Here is a 27,982-nt window from a genome sequence, read left to right on the forward strand (position 1 = left end):
CACAGCTGTTTGTGCTTTCTGTCTGCAGCAGCACATTTAGGTGTAATTTTACTGTTTTTGTAAATTGGCTGCAGTTTATTTAAGTCAAAACTAACCTGAGAGGATCTGAATCCCTTAAAATTCTATGTGGATTTAATGCAAATTGAATTCTACACGCACACACATATAAACACTTGGATTGTTTTTCATGTTTACAGTTTTTTTTTAAACTTCTTGCAGTGATTTCTGTTGTATTTCAGGGAACTGTGCATGGAATTCTGTTACGTTTTTGTTTATTTTGCTGTTTTTGAGGGCGTCAATTACTAAATACAGGAGATAACTTGAAGAAAACAAAAAACCTTTCCTGTTTGTGTCGCATGGAGCAGGTTGATTTGACGTTGGCAGGAGGGCGGGACATAAGCTGTCAATGACGTGTCTGTGAGCCAATAGGAGGCCGAGGATCATTCGCACGTTGGCACAATTGGCTTATAATAAAAACCTCTGCGTCCCCAGAAGTTCCAGCGATGATTGGGTGCAGAATTGTGCATCGAAAATCAGCAGGCTGGGGCTGCTGGAGCCGCCGGAGGGTTTGGTAGCAGCCAGCGGGGGACTGAGAGGCGGACGATGCCGCAGCACGGTGCTCTGCTGCAGGGTTTGTGTCCGGGATTAGCCGCTACTTAGCTCCGAGTGTTTTGGAGACGCAGCGCAGCTCCGAGCCGCGCGTCAGGTGGATGCGCCTGCAGTGATCCAGGTCGCCCCTATGGATCGCGCCCCATGGATGTCTTCAAACCCGCTTTGGACAGTAGTTTGAGTCCCAAGGCGTGCGTTTCCTCGTCGGAAGAAGCGGAGGCTGATGTTTTCCGCTGGCCGGAGAGCGGCACCGGAGCCGCGCCGGATGCGGAACCCGCCGCCCCGGGCTTCTGGACGGCCGTGTTCGACTATGAGGCGAGTGCGGACGACGAGCTCAGCCTGCGGAGGGGAGACCTGGTGGAGGTGCTGTCCAAGGACTCCCTGGTGTCCGGGGATGAAGGCTGGTGGACCGGGATGATAGCGGACCGGGTGGGCATTTTCCCGTCTAATTATGTGAGCAGAGGCAGCGGCATCCCGGAGGAGATCCGGGACACGTCGGAGCAGCAGTACCCGGTGCCTCCTCTGCACCGTGAGTATGCCATTGTGCTGAAATGAAATGAGTGAAAGTGCGCTCTTTTGTTGCGGGCTGCAGCCGGAGGAACCCTGGCTCAGACTGCTGTGTCATGGCAGGCGCAGTGTGGAGCCTGTTGGCCTAGAAACATCCTCCAAGCATCCTCAGCATCAGCAGCGTCACACAACAAAGTGATGCAGCCCTGCTCTGTGCTCGCCCTAAACACGTTCAGCTGCAAGTTTTACACATGCAATGCTGTGTTTAGATGCAAAACGAGAAGCTGAGGTGAGATGCACTGGCTTGGAGGCCGTTTTTGACAGTGTTTGCACCATGTTTGTGCTGGAGAGAGAGTAACTGTGTAAGCTAAATGTGCAGCCAGGGCCTCAGATGGGTACAGTAAGCAGAATCAGGATCACTGCACTCACTCCTAATGGCCTCAACGGGCAGATTCACACTCAACTGGCAGCTGCAAACCTCCTATCTGCACCTGAGCACAAACATGCAGCTAAAACAGGTGTTTTAAAGGTGGAGCACAACACATCCACTGCCTTTGTTAGCGCTCTCCATCTTCTCAGGCAGCTGGCCTACTTTCACACACCTGAAATATTCATCAAGGTCAGTCTGCTTAGTAGACTGTTAGGAATCCACCACATCAACATCCACGCACAGAAAGAGAAGCTGCAGCTCACATCAGCAAACGCACACCTTTAATATTTCCTTCTCCGAGCATCCGAGGCAGATTTGAGGACAGATGCTCACCCTTGTGTAATAGCAGGAGGGATGCTTCCTGTATTTGGGGCAGCAGGGTGGCTTAGTGCTTGGAGAGAAGCATCCTTCAGCTCAATGACCTGGTTTTGACATCCTTGTTAGCAAACTGAAGCTCGCTGGAGGGGAAAACGGTGGGTTCCTGACTGGAGCTGCAATGATTAGATAGATGGATGGATACTTTATTCATCCCCTTGGGGAAATTTAAGGAGCACACATGTGGTGTATTTAAGAAAAATTAGGAAACTAATGTGCAAAAGAACATGCAAATTGTGCTTTTAGAAAAAAATAATGTGCAAAAACACAGTATTAAAAGGTCTAAATACAGCATAACAATAAAAATAATAATAAGCACATAGGAGGGGTGTTTGGGTTCTGGTGCATTCATGATTATTGGGTTTTATTGCGCAATAATTGAGGAAATTAATCAATTAAGCAAGAAGTTAACTATCCAAATAATCAGCAACTATTTGGAGAACTGGTTTGAGTACTTTATGAAGAAAATAAATTCTAAATCTGTGATTGCAGCTTCTTCAATGTGAATATTTAAATTTTTTCTCACTGATTCATGAGAGTAAACTCAACATCTTTGGGTTGTGGACCAAACAAGACATTTAAGGTAGTCATCTTGGACTTTGGAAAACACAATTGATATTTTGCACCATTTACAACTTTGTAGGACCTATATAGATGCCAATTATAGTGATCAAGAAAGGCCGAGGACCGATATTTGGAGCCAATGTACATTAAATGTAATGATTTACCAGCATGTGATAGCAGAGAACCTATCATTCATAACTAGACTTCTTCATTAATAAGGGTGATTTTAACTGAATATGTAAAATAGACAGAGGAGTGCTTAAATTAGGACGTTCTCAACTGAGATTGATCAGTTTGTCTTCTACTGTTCTTCTCTATTTTCTTAATATTTCTCTACTCTATCACTTTTATTGTCCACTAAGTTCCATATCTTAAAGTATTATTAGTTATTGTTTACTAGACTTCTAACTTAGCTGCTAGCCGTTAGCATAGCATTAGCCACTGTGAGAGAAGGTAATTTCCTGGTTTGTGCTTCTCGAGAGACATTTGTGAGACCACAGAGTGACAACAGACAGAGAGAGGAGGCTGCATCAGACCTGAAATAGTGCATTTAATCTATCAATAATTGGCCAATAATCAGAAAAAAAGCCACATATCGGCCATAATAATCAGTCTATCCCTAGAAGAAACCCATTTAGTGCACCTTGTCCAGGCTCCAGACAGGTTGACCCTGATGTCTCATGTCCTTGCAGCACAAACCTAACTGACCTTAAGAGCTCAAGGTTGCATCAGAAGAGTGTTATATTAAGTGGATTTATTATTGAAGTCTTTCTCTTCTTCTGTCCTGTAGTCCTGGAGATCGATTTCTCCGAGCTCACCCTGGAAGAAATCATCGGGGTCGGGGGTTTTGGTAAAGTCTACCGGGCCGTGTGGCGGGGCTGCGAGGTGGCGGTGAAGGCGGCCCGGCGTGACCCGGACGAGGACGTGGAGCAGACGTTGGAGAGCGTCCGGCAGGAGGCCAAGCTGTTCGCCATGCTCAACCACCCCAACATCATGGCTCTGCTCGGGGTGTGTCTGCAGGAGCCCAACCTGTGCCTGGTCATGGAGTACGCCCGAGGAGGGCCCCTGAACCGGGCCCTCGCCGGAAAACGCATCCCGCCGTGCACGCTGGTGGACTGGGCCGTGCAGATCGCCCGAGGGATGCACTACCTCCACAGCCAGGCCATCGTCCCCATCATCCACCGGGACCTCAAGTCCAGCAACAGTAAGATTCTCCTGTTCTACTTGTTTTTGCATTTCTTATGTGATGTGTTTTTTTTTTCTGAGCAATATCTGGCACAAGAAGTTCCTTCAGGATTAATGAACTTATCTTATAGGCATCAGAAAGTTGGAAAAAAGGCAGGAAAATAGTAGGAGATTCCCAGTGCAACTTCTCTAGACCCGAGGAGACACTTTTAAAATGCCAGTTTGGCACTTTTACCTGAGATATTGCTTTAAAAAATATTATTGTTTTAATTTAATGAAATGCTGATTAACTTTGCTGGACCTCAAATCCAGCAACAGCAAGATTCCTTCACTCTACTTATTTTTGCAATTGTGTAAAATTGTGGGGAAAAATGCACGAAAAAAGCGGAAAATGCCCGTTCTTTAGGTCCAGTATGCCAGTTGGGCATTCTTCCTTGAGATGTTTCTTCAAAAAGAACAATTATTTATCAAATTACATTCTGATTTACTTTCCCTAAATTAAATATTCAATTAATTGAAGAAGTGTTGCAGCTCTACCATGATATTTTTCTGTATTTTATGTCATTTATAGACAGGAATAAACAATTTTGTGGGCTCTAACATGCTCTAAAGGGCATTTGTCCATGTTTTTGTCACATTTTAAGGCCAACTATGAGAATTTTATTCAATAATGTTAATAATTTAGTCATTTACAGCCCTAGTTCTCAGTGTCTTTGTTGTCTTTTCAAGCTAGATGCTGATTAACTTCTTATCAGTTAACTATTCAGTTAATCAGACAGTTTGTGCAGCTCTAACAAGGTATTTTTTCTCTATTTTACATAATTTATAGTGAGCACTAAACAAATTTGAAGCACTTCTGTGGGCTTAGGCATGTTCTGAAGGGCATTTGTTCATGTTTTTGTCATATTTAGGGTGAACTAAGCCGTTTGTAATCTGTAATATTAATACTTTAATCATTTACAACCCTAGTTCTCAGTGTCTTTGCGGTCTTTTCTGTATAGCTGATCAAGGTTGTTCAGTTAAAAGTCATTGAGATCTCTGGTGAATCATGTCTGTGTAAATCATGGCATCCTGAATGGACTCTAATATAATTATGAGAGGTCATAGTAAAGTCTTATATCTTTTCATGCAAGGAGGAAAGTCGTTTTTACACCAAGTGCAGGTCAAGAAATGTGTTTTTTATAGCTCTGATCTATGAAAATAAGGACTTTCTCTCTGCTATTAATCTGCAGCCACATATTAATCACCTCCACAAAGACATAACAGTAAAAACTCACTTATATGGCGTAAAAGGATTTTTTTGGTGTGATTTATACCGACTGTGTCCAAGTCAATGCAGAAAGGAAAAAGGAGTTTGCATGTATGTTTGTGCAGCAGTTGTAATCTTGCATTTCACCCAACTGGATCCCCTAAATCCCGATCCTATTACTGAGGATTTGTCCAGCGCTGGGCTCCTGTCTCCTGATTGGAGGCTCCGTCGATACATACAACCAGCTCCTTGCCTGCCATTGGTCCGTTCTGTTGTGATCAGCTCAGTCGCTTCACTTCCAGTAGGTTGATTTAAAGTGTTAAAGTCAGTCTAACTAGTTGCCATCCTGCCCTCTGTGGGGAAGAGTCGTGCTCTCTGCACAGCAGCAGGCAGGATGTGGAAGTCTAGTCACGGTTTTACAAATTAATGCAAGAGTTTATCTTTCTTTTCTTTATTTTATTTACTTGCAATCTTACTTTTAAGGTCTAAGACAGTAAGCTTTGAAATGTCATTTTTTGTATTTACTCTCAGGAGCAAAGTGGGAGTTTTTAATTCAATATATCAAAATTAAATCATATTTCACATCTGTTGAGTTTGCATCGGTTTAAGAAATCATCTTCATTTTATCTCAAGCAGGTCTTTGTGGTGTCAAAAGTGATATTTGGTTAGATTAGAGATCCGCATTGTGACAATGTTGATGGGAATATTGTGCAGAACAATCCCTAAAATGTCCAGATTTATTTCTTGAATCTCTTAAATTTTTTTCTCAAAAGCTCATGCATGGGAATTAACCATCTTAGCAGTTTCAGTTTCAACCATGCTAGCAATGTTCAGTCGACTTCTTGGTCCAGATATTAATTAATCTCGCCTTTAAATATCGTGCAGACTTTCATGGTAACCAGAGGGTAGTGTAGTGGGTTTGGTGATCCTCCTGACTTTTCCTTCAGGGCCACTGCATAATTTTTAGTGAGCAATTTTGATGTTTACTCAGAGGATTACCATGTAATTTTGTGCAGAAATTCATGTCACCCTCAGGATGAATCATATTAACTTTGATGATTCCTTAACTTTCCATTTTGCTCCAACAACAGGTCAAAATATAATGTAAAGCACTTTTATTTATGATTGAATGCCTGCAAAACTAATGACATTACCATCTACCTCAGGTGTATTTTGATTTTTGTGCTAATCAATATTGGAAAAAATATTACTTAAGTAAAAGTACTAATAGCACACTATTAAAGTACTCCAATACAAGACTGAGTTCTGCATTCAGTAACTTACTCTAGTTAAAGTAATATCAGTAGAATGTATTTAAAGTATAAAAAGTAAAACTACTCATTCTGCAGTAGAATAGAGTGTTTTACTGTCAAATATGCTATTTTTCGATCCGTATTACATCACAGTTAATGCATATTTTGCGTTTTACTGCTGCAAATGTTTGTGTTTGAGCTAATTGTAACTATTGTCTATACTGATGACTGGTTTAATCTCAGCAAAGTGTCCTTTGTCATGTTGTTTTTCAGTTAGAAACACATATCTCTAAAAAAAAAATCCACTTTTCATTAGCTCAGAACATCAGCCTCATTCTCAGCTTTGAAACTTCATTGAAGTGCATTTCTGGTTGTTGATTTAGCCCCTAAAAACTCATCCCTAAAACACACCCTGCTTTTATGTCTGTTTTCCTCTCAGTGGGACAATAATTTACAAAATGAACACCATGCTGCATTCAGAAAGTCTTGAAACTAACAACTGATACCATAAACCCCCCCAAAAAATGTTGCTGAGGTACCAAATAAAGTTAAAAGTCGGATCATTTTCTAATAGAATTCAATAGAATCAGACTTGAGGAGTTGCCCCCTGCTGGCTGTTAGAAGAATGTAGGTTTAAACTGCTTCAACACTCGTCAGACCTGCAGGCTATGAGCATCTTTTATGTACAGTCTATGGTTGCTTTGAATGTTGCTCGTTATTATCCTTTTTGTAATGGATGGACCAGTATTTACTATACTAAAGGAGATAAGAAAGGAGCAGCTGAGGTATCTTTCTTTAGCATTTAGACAATTCAGCCTGCTCTTCTGGGTCAATTGACACAAAACATACTATTCAGCCATAATCTTGTTACTATATGCAAGTAAAGAGGACATCTGTGATTCTCTAGAGTCCCTCGATTCTCTAGAATCACAGACTTCTTCTCTAATTGCAGAGTGAGTGCAGCTGAGGTTGATGTTAGGGTTTTGTGCAAATCATTTGAGTTCTACATCAGAGGCTGTAAATCTGGAGAGAGATTGTTGATATTTAGATAGTTACCATGTGCTTTATTCACTGCCCCACTGCCCCCTTTTAGCTCATCTTCTCTTTTTCCTGTCCTGTGCACAAGTGCAAACATGCCCAGGCTTGAATAACACACTGAGATGTTGTAATGTTGATCAGTCTGAGACACTTTGTTTCTTATTTACAGAACCAAACCTGTTTAGACACGATGACTTTTTTGTATCAGGACGGACAGATAGCGGACCGTATGTGGTATTCACAGAATTAACTGTAGTCTAGTGGATCAGAACTTGAAACATGTTAAACCCTCTAAAATGCAGTTAGTGGTTGTTTTTTTTTTCTTCTCTTAGATTTTTTTTCCTCACTGTGCTCATTTTCATTGCAATATAAAGTCCCACACCTCTATGGAAACAGAACAACTAGTACTAGAAGTAGAGAGAACTCAAAAATGTCTAAATTCTTAAAAAAAAAAAAAAAAAAAAGAAATATGAAAGTTGACTTGCCAAAATTGTTTATTTTACAAGTGGAGACTGCAAATTTTACTACTTATAAGTTGTTTCTATACTTGTTTCCTGTCCTGTCTTTAGTTCAACTGAATAGTTCTTGAATTTTTGCTACCTGACTGTTTGTCACAACTGAGTCATGAATGACATCGTAGTTGCCCTGAGAAGCACAGAATTTTTAGTTTTTTATAGAATCTGAGTGCTGCAAGTGGTTTATTTTTGGTAATTTTTAAAAAATGAAGCGTGTAGAATAAAGTGATTTTGATGACAATTTTAAGCTTAAATTTGGTTTTCTGATTGCATATCAAATATGATGAGTTCAAGGACTGTTGGAAAGTTCTGTTTTTACAGGTTCTGCCTCTGATAAATGCTGTAATTTTAGCTTTTTAAAAAAAAAAAAAAACCAATCCTTTTAAACTAGGTGTCAGATTTTAGGTTTCAGAGGGTTAAACTAAAATCAGTTTAATCATCATCTGTCAATCTTTAACATCATACGTCGCCTTTTGCTGACCAGAACCTGCAAATCCTGTAACTCGTGCTATTTAAAATTTTTATTTGGAACCCACTTGGTAATTTACCATTTATAAATCCAAACCAGTTCATCCACAGGGAGTTTTTGCTGGTCATTTCCAGCTCCTTCCACTGCCTCTCTTTAACTCAACATGCCATTAGGTAGAAGCTTTTATCTGAAGGACGGCGCATTGCAGCGAGCGCATGCATTTGCAGCGCGATCGTCCTCGAGGGGGAACCAGCTGTGTTTGTTTCATGTTGCACAGGAGCGAGATGCACTTTAGCCACGTGTCGGGTTCCTTTTGGAAAGTGCCTCAGATGAAGGGGACGCTTGATGTGCACCGCAGCCTGCAGACACACCCTCTCGGCTGGGCTCGGCCGGCAGCAGATGGCCTGGCATTGTGGAGCTGGAGCATGTGGCTAGGAGGAGCCCTGCTTGTGTTTGTGCATGTTGGGGATGGGTTTGTTTTCTAGCAGTTAATAGAGCAAATGGGCGTGTTTCTGTAGTTTAACTGCACTATGAGTGTTTGTCTGCTGTAAAAATACACAATGAGTCCATTAGCATTGATCAAGGCTGGTTGTTTGTTCATCTCCGTGTGGTTGTAGCTCACCGTTTCTTGGTTTCTCTGTTCTCTCTCTTTCTCTCTTTCATCCTTCCACCAACCGCACCCTGTTGTGTTTCATTCGCCCATCATTTGTCCAATTTGCTTTGTGTTGTACGGTGAAACTCCTGCTGCTCTCCCGACATCTCAAATCCCGACGACGGTTACCACCCGAAACCTTTTACTTTAACCCAATCTGCACGACTCCCACCCTCCCATCCTCCTCATCCTCCAACCAAAACCTCCCCCCTCCATCACCACCTCCCGCTCCAGTCCTCATCCTGGAGAGGGTCGAGATGGAAGACCTCAGCAACAAGACCCTGAAGATCACCGACTTCGGCCTGGCCCGGGAGTGGCACCGGACCACCAAGATGAGCGCCGCCGGCACCTACGCCTGGATGGCTCCGGAAGTCATCCGCTCGTCCACGTTCTCCAAAGGCAGCGATGTGTGGAGGTGGGCAGACAGAGGATGAGGGGGGTGGGGGGGTTGTTGGTGGTGGTCTCTGCAGGAAAACTAAACTGCGCCAGGTTGCAGCAAAAAAGTGGCCCGAAAGCAGAGCCAGAGAGGGTTAAAGCGCTAGGCGAAAGGAGAAAAAAAAGTTCAGCGAGTGGCAGCAGTTGCCATAGTAACAAAGCACAGACTGGCACATGGGAACAAGAACAGAATGTTGAGTTTTATGAGACGGGTACAAACCAGACGACTACATACTAATATGCACTCAGCTTCATGTGCAAAGAGTCATCACAGAGTGTCTCCTTTAATTAAACCATTTAACACAAAACAGTGGAATGCGGTAAATTTAAAGCATCTTTGAGTGTCTTGGAAAGCTCTATTTAAGTTTTATTGTTATTATCATAGGCAATGTGGCATAGTTATGAGGCTGTGCTAAGAGGACTAGATGAAAATAAAACCTCAAAGATCAAAATATGTGTTTAAAATAGGAATAGAGATTCAAAGGTGTAGATTAGCTCAATTTGTAGGTGAATAGTGCAGATTTTTGTACATAAAATGCCATAATTGTGAGGGAAATTATACAGTAACATTTTGTGCAAAGGAGCAAATTTACAGGCTGATGGAAATATTTAAATCTTAGGTCAACATGTAAAAAAAGTGTATTATCTTCAGAAATAAGGCTCATAACTGCTCAGATGCACACATATAAATACTTCAAATCAAATCTAATCCTGCTTATTTAATGTGACTGTAGGGATGTGATGTATAAAGATTTGTTATTGCAGGCTAAAAAAGATTAAAACTAGTCACCTGATAAAGGATTAATCAGGTTAAGATTAATTTTCTGTCATATTTTAAATAGAATCAAATAGAATATCCTTTATTAGTCCCACAAGGGTAAATTTGCAATTCCACACCAGCAAAGTGACAGAAGAAAAAAGTAATGCAAAACACAATTATAAATTAAAGAGGTGGGATTTACACCTAATATATACAATATAAATAGGAAGAACAGAATAACACAAGGATAATAAGAACACAAATTTAAGAACGTTGACATGAATGATTGAATTGCACTTGTTTTATTGCACCTGACAGTTGGGTAACTGTCATTATGTATGTTATATACAAGTAGTATTTGCTTTTCAAGCTTAAGACTTTGATAGTTCTCATTACAATCGGCAGAATTTTCTTGGGTTTTTGGATCATTCGGCACACAAAACAAGCAGTTTAAAAACACTGTAAGCGCTGAGAAATTGTACACTGCATTTTCTGATCGATGAGGTGGCACAGTGGTGCAGTGGTTGGCTCCAGTTACGAACCTCTTGGAGACCTTTCTGAGTGGAGTTTGCATGTTCTCCATGTGTCCACGTGGCTTTTCTCCTCAAACAATCTAAAGGAAAGCACGGCAGGTTAGCTGGTGATTCTATAGGTGTGAGTTTGAGCGTGTACGGTTGTACACTCATTGATTCTGAGGTGTGTCTCATCTCAGTGTTAGAAGGTTTAGAGGTGTTTCATCAGCAAATCTTACAGTGCATGAAGGCTCTGATGCAGGCTTTTTTTTTTTTACGCCATAAGATGCTTTTTCTGTGAGTCTGCATATCTGTAGACTTTCCTGAGGGAGCTGCCCATATCTTATAGCAAAACTATGGCTATGCATAAACCAAGCAGGGATGGTGCAGGGAAGAAATCTCTGAGTTTAACTGGAAGTGAAACATCTGGTGGTCATTTATTGCATGTTTGTACAGTTGTTGACTTTGAAGTCAAATGTAAGCAAAGACAAACAGATGTTGATGGCTTTCCTGAATTTTAGAAATGTATTTAAAATGAAACTCAGAGGAAAATCAAACTTGTGTTGTCTCCAAGCACTCATGCATTGCAGCTGTGAGCCTTTGAGGGTTTTGGTGTTCAGGCTTCAGAGTGGAGATTAGCATTAGGCCTTTGTGTTAGCCTTGATGAACCCTGTGACCTGACCAGGGTTTACCCTGACGTTCACCCAGTGTCAGTAGTAAGAGGCTCCAAACCTCTACAGGATAAAGCAGGTATACCTATTAGGTGGAGGGGTGGATTCTGACCATTTTTGGGCCTAAGAATAGATCACATGAACCATCCAGATGAAGAGGAGGAGAATGAGGCAGGTAGGTGAGGAAAGAGGTGGGAAACCTGAAGCGCAGAGAGACTGGATAGACAGGTGTTCCCATTATCACAAAATATTATTAGTAGCGATCGAGTTGATCTTAAAGTTGGGATAGGCAGTATTGTTGGCAGTCATTGAGCAAATACCCCATGTGAAGATGTCAGCATATTGCTATTCAAGTGGTCTTAGAGGAAACTATGCTTCTACACTTGCTCTTGGCTCCTTTCTCAGGCTTTAGAAACCCCATTAGATTTTAGTCAATCTCTTTTAACTCTGAAAAGGTCAGTATTGAAATGGACAAAACTGGGACATGATGGTTCAGTGTATTAAAAAGAAGGCTTTCATTCCATTGAGTGGGGTTCAAAGTGAATGTTTAGTGTCAGCTTGACATTTTTTTGAATCACATGCATATGCCCTGTATGATGGGAGGAGTTTCAGATAGAGATAGTAGAGGGAGGAGCTGCAGTTGGAAGATTGTACTTTCAGATTCTGGCCCTTTTTTTTTGACAAATTTGTGCCTACAGCAGCCGTAACATTAGCATCACCTAGTCATACTGAATGTTCTGTTGATGCATTCCAGGTCACACATTCTTTCTTTTTACTTTAAGTACTACAGCATCCCTTAAAAAGCATTTACTGGTTAATGCAGTTTGCGTACCATTGGGACATACGAATTCGTGATAACATTGCAGCCTAAGCTTTGACTGTCTGTTGTGCAAAATCGGCTGTCATCTATTTGTACACTCTCAAAGAAAAGCACGCTGGTTTTCATACTGCAAAATCCAACCAGATGCTGAAGGACATCCTGGTTACTACATGTGACATACGGTATATTGGAACATACTAACTCTTTTTCTAGCATACTACACTGCCTGTCCAAAAAAATAATCGCACACTAATATTTCACTGGACCACCTTTAGCTTTGAGTATTGCAATCCATGTGTGAAAATGATGTCTTATCCTCCCTGATCCACTCATTCTCAATGTGAGCTCCATGAATCCTGGCATCATCATCTTGGAACATGTCCATGCTATCAGGGAAGAATAACTCCATTGATGGAAAGACCTGGTCATTCAGTATCTTCAGGTATCAGCTGACCTCATTCTTTGGGAACATAACGTTGCTGAACCTGACCAACCCCAGATCATAACCCAAACCCCCACAGGCTGGTAGACACTAGACATGATGAGTGCATCACTTCATCCGCCTCTCTTCTTACCCTGATGCACCCATCACTCTGGAACAGGGTAAATCTGGACTCATCAGACCACATGACCTTCTTCCATTATTCCAGAGTCCAATCTTTATGCTACATAGCGAACTGAAGCCTTTTTTTCTGATTAGCCTCACTGATCAGTGGTTTTCTCAGACCTACATAGCTGTTTAGTCTAAATCCCTGGAGTTCCCTTGGCATTGTGCATGTGGAAATGCACTTACTTTCAGTCTTTATATCAATGCAAAACTAGGTTACAAATTAAGACGACTATTATTCAACATGTGAGGGTGATTACTAACCTGCTGTAGCACCAGTAGTGCCAGTGGAAAACTTGGTCTGGAGCCCTGTAGATTGAAATGTTTTGAGAATTTATTTAATTTATTATTTAGAATTGTAGTTTTTTTTCTATTAATCAATGCTCTTTTTGGTCTTGCCATGTAAATGTATCCCTGCAGCTTCATCTGCATATGTAACCTGCATGATTTTGTGTTTTTTTTGGGATGCAGTTTGTTCCTCGGTGTGCTTAAACCTTTCACATCATACAGTTATACCCATTTAATGAAGCAATTTTTGGGGTACATGTATAAATATGACTATGTAAAGTGTTTTCTAACTTTCTGTATGATATTGAAACTTGTTCAGTAGAATTATGTTTTTGCGTTGCAGAAATTCCTGTTTAAGAAGCTTCTCCTTGTAACAAATCATTTGCCTGATGAAGCACTAAAAAGTTAGACAGTGACATTGTGCAGGAGTCCTTTTAAAGCTTTGAGGTTGTCCACATTTGCCAGAGATTTGTATAACGTCTTTACATGACAGCAGAGTAGCTGATTTGTTTGATCTGCTGGTCATTTCCAGCTCACTGGTGTTCAGGTCTCGGCTTTACGCTCATGGATCTGTCAGCCGCTGCACCGCTCCGTCCACATTTTCTTATTTTGACCTTTTCCGCCTCACCTTGGCATTTACACGAGTAGGGTGCAAAATATCGCTGGTATAATCCTCTTTTTGACATTTATTCAAATAAAATGTGTCTGCTGAACACTCCTCCTGCAAACATCCTATTTAACCTTCATATATTCAAACACACTTTTATCCTCAGTGTGTTTCTGCATTCCTCTTCTCCCTGGAGGATGTTGTTGAAGCACACTTTTTGAACCTGTTTTCTATCTTTTTTTCCCCTGTTTTCTCAACATTAAAGTTATGGCGTGCTGCTGTGGGAGCTGCTGACTGGAGAAGTTCCATTTCGGGGAATCGATGGTCTCGCTGTTGCTTACGGAGTGGCGATGAACAAACTGGCTCTGCCGATTCCTTCGACTTGTCCCGAGCCCTTTGCACGTCTTATGGAGGGTAAGAAGGCAAAAAATTTTCTCCTTAAAGTGCATAAACGCATCCAAACTGCAAAAATATAAAGAAACTGCCCTGAATATTTGCTGTTAAAAATAGGATACATCTTGTGTGTTTTTCCGCTGCAGCAAAAACAGGCTCTGATGTCTGTGAAGCGTCAGATGACCAAACAGAATATTTTATTACTTTCTGGAACCATTTGAAGGGGAAAAATACTTATTGCTAAAGGCAAAATTGGCCCAAGTTTCTGAGGCTGTTTTTCATCCTCTTCCACAGACTGCTGGAGCTCAGACCCTCACTCTCGGCCGCAGTTCACAACTGTGTTGGACCATCTGACGGCCATCGAAGAGTCGGGGTTCTTTGAGATGCCGGCGGAGTCTTTCCACTCTCTGCAGGACGACTGGAAGCTGGAGATCCAGGAGATGTTTAATCAGCTGAGGACCAAGGAGAAGGTAAAGATGGGGTCTGAATATTTGACCGTCAGCTACAGCATTAAAACCACTGATGGGTGAAGTGAACATCGATTTTCTTGTTGCTATGGTGCCTGCCAAGGGTTGTGATTAAGCAACAAGAGAACGGACAGTTCTCGAAGTTGATGCATTGGAAGCAGGAAAAATGAGCATCGTAAGTGTCTGAGGTATAGAAGCAAATTAGTCTCACCAGGTTTTGACATTTAAAATGCTCACAATTTCAGAATCAAATTTTAGGGGTGAAAATTCAAAACATAAATCGTCAAATTGCTTAAATTCAACAGGCCAAATTCAGTGTTAAAAAATTCGCAGGTCAGTCTAAGCCATAAATAATCAATTCAGACTTACACTGATGTTCAAAAGTTTGGGGTCACCCAGGCAATTTCATGTTTTCCATGAAAACTCACACTTTTATTCATGTGCACAAGGGTTTTCTAATCATCAATTAGCCTTTCAACACCATTAGCTAACACAATGTAGCATTAGAACACAGGAGTGATGGTTGCTGGAAATGTTCCTCTGTACCTCTATGGAGATATTCCATTAAAAATCAGCTGTTTCCAGCTACAATAGTCATTTACCACATTAACAATGTCCAGACTCTATTTCTGATTAATTTAATGCTATCTTGATTGAAAAAATAATAATTCTTTTAAAAATAAGGACATTTCTTAGTGACCTCAAACTTTTGAATGGTAGTGTAAATCAAACCAATCAAGTTTCGCTCCTGTGGTCATGTGATGTCTACGCTAGAAAGCACAGGATAATAGTCTGTCATGGCGACCAACACTAATGATGACACCTCAGCGGTGTATTAGCTCTTGCCTCTGCCTTCTATGTTGTTTGTTTTTCTGAGAATCAGTAACAGTAACTCATGACACGCTTCAAAAGAACACAATTTATTGGACAACATCCACGAGGAGCTTTTTTGTTTGTTACAGTCTTGCCTGGCTAAAGTTATGCCAAAGTTTATTGTGATAACCGAGTTCTGAGGCACTAAATATGACTTTATGTTAATTTCTGACTGATTAGCAACAATGAAAGGGTCAGAATAACAACACCTTTAGCATTAGTTAGTATTAGGTTGATTTAGCTATTTGCATTTGCACACCTGCAAGAAAACAGTTGGGTAACAGAGCAGTGTGAGGAATCAGATAAAACTTAGCAAACTGAGGATGTTACTCTGACATCTAGTCATTGTTGCAGACCACATTCACCCCCTTTATAGCAGCAGTATCCCCTAATGACCTCATTCAGCAGGATAATGCATCATGCCTCACTGCAAACGTGGTTCAGGAGAAGGTTGAGGAACATGACAAAGAGTTCAAGGCGTCAATTTGGCCTCCAAATTCTGTGGGATGTGCAACTTGCATGGTTGAGATCTGCTGCTAACATCTTGTTGATACCTTTCTGATGGAGCATAATAGTTCAGAAAGTTTACAGACAGGGTTTGAATTCAGCCGTTCTCTAGATTTCATTGTCTTCAACTTCACCTCTTCTCTGCAGGAGCTTCGGTCCTGGGAGGAGGAACTGACCCGAGCGGCGCTGCAGCAGAAGTGCCAGGAGGAGGCGCTGAGGAGGCGCGAGCAGGAGCTAGCCGAGCGGGAGATCCACATCCTGGAGAGGGAGCTCAACATCATCATCCACCAGCTCTACCAGGAGAAGCCTCACGTGGAGAGCAGGCAGGGGAAGTTCCGTCGCAACCGCCTTAAACTCAAGGATGGCAACAGGATCAGCCTCCCTTCAGGTACCGCAGATAAACCGTCGTACTAATAGATCCTAAAGGCTCGATTACAGCTAGCTCAGATGATTTTATAGACTACTTGGTCTACTGTTTATATAGAAGCAACAACAAATAGCAGAACTAATATCGTGATTGTGTCAATGTTGTCAGGCCCTTGAAAAATCTGTGGTTATTTCTGCTTTTCCAGCTTGAATTTGCTCAGTAGGGAAGAGTACTAATTTTACACTTGAAGTCCATTTATAATCCGTTCACAAAAAAGTTGCATGAAGCCTTTTTATAGTTCCAGAGGAAGCTGTGTTGAGTCTCCAGTGTTGTTACTTGAGTCAGCATTAGTTGGAGTAGAGAGTTAGAAAGAACTCTTCACCTGCTCACTCCTCGTCTCTAGACTCCTCTTATTTCTCTATTTTAAGCCTCCTTGTCCTCTCTGTCTTCCTGTGACTCAGAAATTGATCTTGGTGAGGCGTCTTGAAGGATGTGTCTGCTCCTAAAATGCATTTTGAGGGGCTATGAGCGAGGATGCACAGGTGGATTGTAACTGTGACCTTTGTGGGAGTCTTATTGGCAGTCATGATGTATAAAAGATGACACAGCTGAGATCTGCAAACCACTATGGGAGCAGGCCTTAAGAATATGTTTATACAATATGTGTCACTCAATATGTCACTGTTTATTTGTGTAATACTCTTTTGTGTCACACTTTTATACTTTACGGCAGGCGTGTGAAATGAAAGAAATACAAATTTATACTCGAAGTCATGAGCACGATTCATAAACAATGGACAGATGATACAGTTGTGTCACACGTCATATTTAACTGGCATCACTTTAAAACAAGAGCTCCAAGGCAAAGATGTCTCGTTTTGTTAAATGCCTGTCGCCTCATTCCTCATTCCTGAACCTCCTCCACTCACATCTCAGATACAAGGGACTAAGATGTGAGGAGAGGAGTCGAGGAAAGGAATTACAGTTGTGCAAACTGAGAAATAAGAAGAGGAGTCTGACTGAGGCCTGCTGCTCGGGGCAACATTAGCTGCTGCTAGAGTCAAAACTCAGACTGAACTATTGGGATAGACTTACATTTGGACATTCATCCAAAAGCTGAAAATGGATAATAAGAAAAGGTTTTCTGATAAGTATTTAGCTTTGCTTTACTGTCTTTTTGTTAATTTCTGTATTTCTTTGGTTTAAAACAAAAGTATAATGCTGTATATCACATTTATCTGTATTTTATTGCCAAGTTTTGCAGCTTTAAAATGTTCACTGCTTAACCCTCTGAACCCCAAGTAGTTTCTGAATATTATGTCACATTTTTACTCACTGTGGGCACATTTTTTTACAACAACATAAAGTACTGCACCTGAAAACAGCACAACCATGACTAGAAGGAGAGAAACATTTTTTGTCCAGTATGACATACTTATAATGAAGTAATTTTAAAAAAGCAGCCTACATGTTATCAACGCTAGAAAATAAGAGTGGACTTAACACACTATTGATACTTTACAAATTGCATTTATAGTTTGTTTCCATACTTGTCTTCTTGTGAAAACGCTGCCTGTAGTTTAGCTGGAAAGTCCCTAAATTGTTGTCATGTGGCTTTTGGTCACAGCTGAGTCACTAATGGCCTCACAGTTGTGTCGAGGAGCACAGAATTTGGTGTTTTTTACAGAATCTGGTCAGTGCCAATGATTTATTTTTGGTGAATTTATAAATAAATCATCTGGAATTAAGTTATTTTGATGAAATATCATTATTTTAAGCTTAGATTTGGTTTTCTGACATAACAGCACATGACAGATGAGTAGTTCGGGGACCATTTTTACATTTTCTAGCTGTGATAACTTGTCTTATTTTGAATTTCTTTTTAAAGATAACATATCTTTTGGCTTCAGAGGGTTAAAAGATTAGATACAAACTGATCTTTTTGGAAGCTCAATAGGAAGAGAACCATTTAATGTAAAGAACATTTATTGTGCACAAACCCAGGATCTAGAAAGCACATGAGAAAAATGACGTTTATTTTGGAGTGCAACACATTTCTAGGTGGGCTCTCTTACTCAGATGACATTACTGAGTAAAATATGGAAACTAATGAAGAAACTAAAGGACATTTGTTGAAATCTTTTAAGATTTTCAGCACAAAATCACAGTGCAGGCGTCTCCCTCCCACGACCGGCGGAGGAGTTTGCTGAGCAGCAGCTCCAGTCCTCCAACTAGTCCACCGATGCTGCCTCGCCTGAGAGCCATCCAGCGTAAGCAAACGTCCTACATTCAAAATTAGACCTGATTAAAGTGGCCATTATTACCACGGAGCACGAGATTCATGTATTCTCCATGGACATAGAAAGTCGCTCTTTTTTTTGCAGTTATTGTTCTTTAAAAATCATTAAATGTATCCTCTAGTATGCTTTCGTTTTCATAATGTCTGCTTTTGCAGTCACCCCAGGAGAAGGCTGCACAGCTTGGGGTCGCAGCGCCGGTTTTCAGCAGGACGACGAGGAAAGCGAGAGGAAGGGCTCTAGGAAGAAGGGCCGATCCCGAGGATGTGGCCCCTACAGGGAGCACAGTGCCGACGCCAGGTGAGGGCATCAGGAGATTAAAAAAAATCCACCTTTTATCTACCTTTCACATGTTATTGCTCCGTAAGTAGAGCAGCATCTCTTGTATGAATCAAACCCTTCCTCCCTCCCAGTGTGAAGCCTCCCCACGAAGGCAGCAGGCAGCGATCCTGCAGCGCCCCGAACCTCCGCAGATCCCCGAGACACAGTCCGGCGGTGCCTGGAGTGCCGAGCCTCGTGGAGATGGGTGAGCAGGAGCGGATTAGCGGATTTATTTTGTCTGGCAACTGCAGACTTCACACGATAACACAGAGAGCAGAAACCCAGTGAGGGAGATGCTTGGATCCCACACGGCTGTTAGTGGTCGACCCAGGAAACACAGATGTGCATGTTTGCAGCTGTGTGAGTGTAAACAAGCTGCTGCAGGGGAACGGGCCGTGCATGCTCAGCAAACTAAATTTGGAGGGATGGAATTCAGGCAGCAAACACACAAAAACAAACACGGTCAGCCTCAAGTCGCTGGATTTTTTAGAGGAACTCCAACATCATGCAGTGTGTCATCTACAATATGCGAAGTTCCACAGCTAAATATTCACGTCGAATGTTGTATTTGAGTATTAGGACATTGTAGAAATTCCCAGGGCTGTTTAGAATTGTACAGAAGCTCTTAAAGATTTAGGACAATCTGTGATAAAAGTGGAACAGAAGAGCAGACAGGCAGACTAAGGATTACAACCTCGAACATACGGCCACAGTTGTATCAGAAAAATTTATTTCACAACCTTGTTTTAACCAAGCTTATGCATTTTCATGTCTGTACTGTGTATTAGACAGATTGGATGGCAGGTTAGAGAGACTCACCATTTCTGATTTCCACCCAAAGCTTTAGGATATATTTCAGATATAATGGGAGTTAATGAGAGTTTTGGTCGACACACTTTGAGCTCTGAGGTGAAAAAACTAAGATCTGTAGTAATGAGAGTCTCGCTGGGTGAAAGAGGGCGAAAATGCCTACATTTTTATGTATAACTTGTGCATGTGGAGATGAAAGTTTGAGGAGAAAATGGTAACTGCACTTTTTTCAAAAAAGTATTTACTCAAAATTTAGAGCCAGCTTAAGAAAAATTCAGGCTTTTCAAAAAATTCATAAGACTTAAACTGCAACTATATAAAAGCCGTACAAGATATCAAAATACTGATTTAGACAAATCATATTCAAGGCCTTGCGACCCGTTCAGACTTTGAATGACATTTCTACTGTAAAATATACCAGAGATACAGGGTTCCAAAGATGACTTCGTTTTCGCAGTTGTCCGCACGGCTTCCCATCTATTTCAATGGGGATTCTTAATGCAGTTATTGACAAATTCCGTAAAAAAACATACTATGAATTACTACCAAAAAAAAACAGAGGATACCATTCCTAATGATATTTTTAAGTAAAAATGTTTTTTAAAAAATGTATAATAATAGTTAAAATTTATCAGTAACATCTATAACACTATTTTTTGCCACCTGTTTATTCCATTTTCAGTCATAAGAAGTCAATAAATATTCACTGTTGATCAAAATCTGCCATGTTTATGAGTCATGTCTGGCTTAGCAGTGTATATCTCACTGTACAACAATACTCTGTATTAATCTGGTTTATTATAAATACCAACAGTTGTTCACTTTTATTGCAAATACCAGCAAATTTGCACCTTTCTTATAAATACTATAAATATTTTATGTTTTTATTGCAAATACTAACAATTTTGGCCCTTTATTCCTTCGACCAGCACAATTTGCATGATAATTGCATGCATGTTTTCCTTATCTTTCTTGAACGTAACGTGTGTAAGCTAATTCAAGCTACCTTGAATTTCCCCAAGGCGTTGAATAAAGTATTTATTTCAGTCTATCTACAAGCTTTGTACGACAACCAGTCTGATGAAATGGTGGTGCTGTCTTTCAGAAAATGAAGACTGCTGCTTCACTACTGAGCCGGGAGCAGCTCCTGGTCAGTCCTACCTCTGCATTCCCTTCCATAAGGAGGCCCACACAGCTGCTGCTGCTGCTGCTGCTGCTGCTGCTGCTGCTGACGGTGATGGAGAAGAGTACTGCCTCAGCGGCCAGGCTCCATCAACTCCACCCTGCAGGAAGAGCCCGGTCGGGGGCCGGCGCTCCGAGCTGGTCCTGCTGGGCTGTGGAGCTCTGCTGGCGGCCGTCGGACTCGGCTGCAACCTGCTGACTTTGGCTCAACCTGAAGAGAGCATCAAACCGCGGTGGGAGGGCTTCTTCCACAGGTCCGGAGGTCAGCGGAGGAGCACCAGCCCTCCGACTCGAAGACTGTTCCGGCGGGAAAGCCCTCTAAAACCCTGTGCGCCGTCGCTGCCAGAGCGAGGTCTGCCCTCCTCGTACACGCTGCTGTCCTTATCGTCGGTGTCCGACTGCAACTCCACTCGTTCGCTGCTGCGCTCGGACAGCGAGGAGCTGCTGGTTTACCGTCCCGCCTCGCCTCCTCCTGCTGCCTCGCAGCATCCAGCCATCCAAACGCCGGTCAACCCTCTGGTCAACACTCACCTGGAGAGCTTCAAGCGGAACCCCCACCAGTCCCTCACGCCCACACACGTCCCCTCGGCCCCGAGCTCCTCCCGTAGCCTTCGTAGAACCCCGTCGGACGGAGCCATCAAGAAGAGCTGCCCAACTAATCATCTGGAACCACTACCAGAAAAAACGGCACTGGAGAATACAGGTAGAGCCTGACAGGAATTGTAATTACATGTTGACTAGTGGATTAACTAACGATTTCACTTTTAGTAGGTTGTGTTTCTGACCATATTAACCTCAGCCTACTAGAAAAAAATGCAAAAATGATGCCATATAACACAGCCAGAACCTATAAAAACAAAAGGAATTGTCTGATTTTCAACTTTACAGCGGCCCTTGAATGAATCATGTTTGACTTTTGTTTTTATTTTAAGAATTACCCAAATCCAAGCATTAAATTGTGATATTTTGCAAAAGCCCTTTATTTTACACATCTTTTTTTTAATTGCCAAAAATAAGCCATTTGCTCGAGCCAGATTCTGTAAAAAACAAAAAAATCCGCACTTCTTGATGTAACTATAAAGTCATCAGTGACTCAGCTGCAACCAACAGTCTTGTGACAAAAAATTAATTATTAATTATATAAAATTATTAAATCACTTCCCATAGAGGTACAGGACTTTATATTGCAGTGAAAAATGAGACCACAGTGAGTAAAATGTGGAGCAAAAAAGGCCAGAAACTGCTTGAGGTTCAGAGGGTTAATGGTAAATTCATTTTTAACCAAGCTTATGGCGTGACTCTGTGGACGTTAATGTCGGTCACTTGCTCCTCCGCTTTGGTTAAAACTGAAATGTCTCATACATGAGGCGGATTGCTGTGAAATGTTTTACCCTCGTGCCTGTGCTGCGTTCTCCCACTCTGCTTGGCACACTTCAGGATTATTCACTGACACTGTGTTCAGTCCAATCTGTAACCAGCTGCTGTATTCTGTGAAAAGTGCAAAGTCTCAGCCTTTGACAAACATCCACGAGAGCTCTGTGTTTTTCTGTATTCAGTACGAGCAGCAACTGTCTGCTGCAGACTGATGCATATCTGTTGTGGTGTGAATAGAACAGCTTGTTCAGTTTTAAAGTCTGCATCGGTCGGTGCACTGAAATGCAGAAACCAGGAATTCTCTCCTGCAGGTTTTGACTGATATTAATGGTTTTCAGTGAAATAAAATATTAGCTGGATTTGCTTGAAATTTGGTTAAACATTCATGTCTCATCAGCTGAAATTAGTTTTTTTCTATTACTTCAGATTTATAGCCACATAAATGATTACTTACCTTGTACAAACTGGCAAATTTTTGCAGTCTAACAGATGAAATAAAGATTTTGAACCTAGTAAACACTAACTGCTGAACATTAGCTTATTAGCATTGCTAGTGCCACTCAGTCAGGTCTGTCTGGTTAGTTTTCACTCGTAGAATATCATTTCTGTGAGAGTAAAACTACTTCAACAAGATTTCAATCATCCTGGAAAACTTTCTGTTCTCTTTCTACTCTCTCTAAATTCTCTCCACATACTGTTTTCCAAAAATTATTCTTCATATTTTTCAATTGGCATATAAAAAAACATGCAAATAAGCCTATCAAACATGCCTCTGAATCATCCAGGCCATGTTTAATTCTATATAACAGTTTTTCTGTAGGTAAAATATCCCGAATCCTTCATGTCAGTGAGTATCAGTGGTGTCCAACCCAAAATATTGGTGAAACCCAATAACTTCCAGTCTAGAAATGTGATGTTGGACCTTCTCTAACTGTTTTTTGCTCTTTAATTTTCTCTTTACTGCAGCAGCTGGTTTCAGGGGTTTAAAAGAAGACTGTTCTGAGGTCCCCCGTCTCCCCAATCCGAACATTGTGTTCCCTCCAACACCCCGGCGCCGCTGCGCTCCTGAACGCCCCAAAACTCTGGACTTCATGTCTCGTCCTCGGCCTTCTCCACGAGCTCGCTGCGACGTGTTCTGGGCCGAAGCGAGGCCCCGAGGAAACGGACAGAACCTGGGTAGCGGTGAATCTCCCGCCCACACCTCCAGCACAGAGACTCCCCCCACCGTGGAGTTCGGCAGAGACCCGGCGGCGCTGCCCACCCCCATGGAGGCCCCGACGCCCTACTCCCCCCGCAGGAACCACAACCTGCTGGACCGGCAGGACGAGGGACAGTACCGGGACGGAACGGTGCCGCTCTGCAGACCGGAGCTCAGCCTTCCCAAAGACTCTCCGTACCGCTACAAACCGGGGTTCTGGTCCTAAGTCGGTCCACATAGCGAGGAGGCTGTTCCTGCTGTAGCCTTTGGATTGTCACAAGTCTGGGTCAGTTAGTACAAATTAATCTGGGACTGGTTCTCCATCTACAATACTGTTGGTAAACTACAGGAAGACATTTACTGTGAATATTTTTGTTGTAATTTGCGGTAAAATCTTCAATATGGCATCAAAAGCCAAATATCTTGCTGCAGCCTGCAGAACAGGCCGGGATTTGACCCATTAATGCCACCAACCGTGATTTGATTGGTTTAAATGTCAAATATGGGCGGAGTTAATGGTGATTTAATTGGTTTAGCTCAGGGGTGTCAAGCTCATTTCAGTTCAGTAGGCCACATACAGCCCAATGTGATCTCAAGCGACCAGTAAAATAATAGCCTATAAATAACCACAACTCCAAATGTTTCCCTTTGTTTTGGTGCAAAATAGTACATTCTGGAGATGTTCACATTATCTTTTTACAAGACAGGAATGAATAACCTGAAAAATAAGTGCAATTTCAACAATATTATGCTTCAGTTCATCATTTACATTTACAGTCACAGAGTGTCTGTTAAGGCAAAGGACACATTTAAAATAGTTATGTTTAGTGAAAAATTGCAGTTGATTTCTTCTCTGTAATTTTTAGACTTTGCATGTTATGTTTGACACCCCTGATTTAGACTGTTTGTTTCATGGTTGACAGCTTTTGAAGTTATTTTTAAAACCGTTAGCCACAAAGCATTTAACGCTCTGGCTGCACTCCAAATCACATACTTCATACTTTATATATGTACTGTAGTACGAACTACACCTACTCACTCAAAGTACCTTCTGTTTCTTGCAGATTGCACACAACTGGGATGTACTAATTTGTAATAATATTGCACCTTAACTTAAATAGTCGCAGTCTGTAATGCAAAAAGGGCTGTTATGTGTTCATGCATGGTTGGCGGCTTCAGCTTCTGTCCAACACCATTATGTGGGGACCTAACAGTGCAAAGGATTGTGGGTCAGAATGGGCAGAAAAGCATGATGGCTTGCATATTTCAAAATCCAACCAAAAATAGGAGGACATCCTGGTATTTTGGGTGTACTGTATTAGTCATACTATGTATTGGGGCATGCTAAATCTTTTTCTAGTGTACTGTACATTATAGTAGGATGGATATTGGGACGCAGCCAATGTTTCTAGTTCACTCATTCATGCATCAATGGCAGCGGAGCTTCCGTGCAAGATGCTCGTCTGCCTTCATCACTCAGGTTCTCTGTCTTGCCCATGGATGCTTCAGTGCATCATGAGATGTTGATGAGAACATTCTCCAACTTATTAAGCTGAATATGACGCATTTCAGAAGATTAAACTACCCAACAATATATGAAGTAGTTTAAATAAGCTCAGCCTTAAATACCAACAGCAGCGAAAAGCAACTCGAACATAAATGCAGCGGTATCATTAACATCACATATACAAGCAAAACAGTGACCTGGAACATTGTTCTGCACAGTGGGCGCTTTTATTTTTCAGGGTTGATATACACTTGTATACTTTTTTTTGCCTAAGGTTCTAAATTTGTGGAAATTTAGTTGAACCACGTACATTTTTGCAGGCGTTAACAGTAGAGTTTGACCATCTGGCATTAAAACTACATACATTAAAAAGGTCATTCTGGTTAGTTGTAATGACAGATATTTCTAATTCAGTTTTCAGCAGTCAGAATATAGTTGCAGACAGCCCTAATTATGACGGCATCATTGGAAGCATCATCAGAAAGTTTCTCATGTGAGGTTTCCCATTGGATATTGGAGCATTTAGCCATTTGAACGGCATTAGCAGAGGTAATGGTGGCTGTTGTGGTGGAGAAAAGTGCAAAAAAATGCCGTGAAATTGGAAAATCTCTTCAGCGAAGACTTTGTGACGAACAAGACGCTGGAAATTTACTAGAACTTTAGCCTCAGGTTGTGGTGATGTGGCATTAAACAGCTTGTCATATGCAGTTATAATTGCGGTGCCATTGTATGTTTGCAAAGCAAACTGCCTCCACCTTCTAAGTGCAGCAGCTTCTATCCTAACTACAAGTCATTTTACCTTGTCAAAACTCTATTTCAAGATATCTGTAATTAGATTTCAACGAGGCAGAATTCCAGTTTGAGATATTTACATTATTCTGACTAGTTAAAACTAATTTAAGTATCTAAAAAGACCATGTAGATGTCTTAAATTGAGTGGAATTCAAGAAATCTTGACCTAGATTTAAAGCAAGTCAGAATTAAAGAATTAAAGTGTTAATATCTAAAACTAGACTTAATATTAGTCATAATTCAGTTGCAGATATCGGGATATTTGCCACTGAATTGAAAATATCTGACATGAGAACCACATGAATGGTAAAAGTGGTGCATTTGTACAGGAAGAAGGACATTATGGATTTATTTAAAGCGTTCTTTCTGACTTAGAAGAACTGAATTACAGATATCTGCAGAACTTATCCAGTCTAGCTATTAAACTCTGCAACCTCTTGCAATATTTGTTCTCCAAACACCAGCTATCAGTGTGACAAGATCTACGCAATTTATGTTAAATGTTGCCCAAATTAAGTAGTTAAACCAATCAAATCATGATGAATGGGATTAAATGTTTAACTTTTTCATTCTGCAGGCTGTAGCCGAGTCCTCGTCTCTAAAGCTGCTCCAACAAACCACGGAAAGTGTCTGAAAATCAGATTTGACCGGGTGTGTTTGTTAATACACTGGAAGAAGAGAGCAGTCAGAAACCACGTCATTTGTCATTGAACGGCTAGAGGGATTTTATTTTTACTTTCCTTTGGGCATAAAGTGATAAAACGGCAGAGCAGCATCGACACTCTCACTAAGCTTTACATACTTTTCTTGATTTCAAGCCTGAGTTCAAGATTGTGCATTCAGTGAAGTGCACTTTTAGAAAGCATCATGAATGTAAAGCTTCAGGTTTTTTTCCATTTAAAAACAAAAAAACAAAACAGCAAACATCTGGTTTGTAATTCGTCTGTAAAATGATTGTGTTCCTGTTTTGTCGTCACCAGTCACCTCTACAGGGTCAAATCCCGAAGGACGGGTTGGATGCTGTTGTATGATACGAGCACTTCTTTGCATTAGCATTAGCGAGCTGCAGCCTTCAAACGAGGAATGTCACTGCTGCTTGGTTTCCAATCGGGACCGAAACACTGTCAGAAAGACACAATGAGTATGTCATGAATTCTCTGTCTCGTCTGTTATCCGTGTGCGATCCTGTTAAAGCGGCCGAAACATTTGTCCAACCTTAAAAGGGACCTTTGTAAATGTAAAATGTTTGCCTCAAGAGACGAAGGATGCAAAGTTTCAGGCCCTGGTGGCACCTTGATTCTCATTTCTGATTATTTATATTTGCGTTAATTTATTTCATTGTATTTATTGGTTAATTTATCTAATGGTTTATTTTTCTAATCTTATTTGCCTTGATTTTTTTTTTGACACTCGTTAATGTTCTCCGTGAATGTTTTTTTTTTGCGTTTTTTGTGCATTTGCGCAAAACATCTGCTTTTATTCTGAAATTATAGTCACGTCAAAGTTGCTTTATATTCGTTATTTTCAGCTTCACTACATATCACAGTCTTGTCTTTTCAGAAACACAAGGAAAGCAAGCAATTTTCCAACAAAATTGGCTCTTTATTAATCTGTGATGGGCGTTTTCTTTATTATTTTCTGTCACTTTATGGACTAAATATTTCATTTTTAATCGAGAAAATGATTTATCACATATTTTTCTTAGCTAAATGCATGTAAACTGCACATAATTCCATTTAGTTTCTACGTTGAACATGGGTTTGTCCTCACCAGACCGGGGTTAAATGTTATTTTCAAGTAATATTTGTGTTTGTGTTAACCTGCAAGACACTGCAACGTGCAAAATTAGGAGATATTGAAAGGAGAATTTACTTGATTTCGACAAATCAACTGTCTGCCCACCAGGTTAAAAACCAAAAAGATTGACAACAGAAAAATAATTAACAGAAACACTGTCTGACGTTGGTCTTAAAGCCTGATTCTCTCGTTTTACTTTCGAATGTTAAGTGACCTCTGACGTTTGATCTCGTCTTTATCCTAAGTGTGACCCGACATACATGTAAATGTGAATGCTTTTCTCTGAGGACTCTGGAGAACGAACAGTATTTCAACTTCGGGTGCTGTTGAAGTTGAAAAGAAGCTACGGCGAAATGTGACCACGAATAAGCTGAACTTACTGTTGCTAAATGGACTCTGTTCAGGTCGGGATTCTACTGTTATTGACTGACTTGTATTTGCACTGGAACACACTGATTTGAGTAAAATCATAGCCAACAATCCAACTGGTGCAGTGTTCTTTGTGTTGTATTTCATTTCTTAGTGTAATTAACCCTCCTGTCGACCTGCGG

At 41.1% G+C, this 27,982-nt stretch overlaps 1 protein-coding gene across 2 annotated transcripts; it reads left to right on the forward strand.

Annotated features, from left to right (window-relative positions):
* Window positions 1-481: 481 nt before the first annotated feature.
* Window positions 482-27,916, forward strand: map3k9 (mitogen-activated protein kinase kinase kinase 9). 2 transcript variants are annotated; one of them, XM_023286652.3, is made up of 11 exons: window positions 482-1,138; window positions 3,276-3,689; window positions 9,081-9,261; window positions 13,812-13,960; window positions 14,234-14,409; window positions 15,934-16,174; window positions 18,301-18,423; window positions 18,609-18,750; window positions 18,864-18,976; window positions 20,687-21,466; window positions 23,104-27,916. In XM_023286652.3, exons 1-11 carry the CDS (start codon window positions 754-756, stop codon window positions 23,559-23,561), a joined length of 3,162 nt encoding a protein of 1,053 aa, XP_023142420.2. In that variant the 5' UTR covers window positions 482-753; the 3' UTR covers window positions 23,562-27,916. The 2 variants fall into 2 exon arrangements, with proteins under 2 accessions (XP_023142420.2, XP_035811513.2); XM_035955620.2 differs by having other exon boundaries at window positions 23,107-27,916.
* The last annotated feature ends 66 nt before the right edge of the window (window positions 27,917-27,982 follow it).

This window comes from Amphiprion ocellaris, chromosome 20 (genome assembly GCF_022539595.1).
Source record: "Amphiprion ocellaris isolate individual 3 ecotype Okinawa chromosome 20, ASM2253959v1, whole genome shotgun sequence".
Taxonomy (NCBI): domain Eukaryota; kingdom Metazoa; phylum Chordata; class Actinopteri; family Pomacentridae; genus Amphiprion; species Amphiprion ocellaris.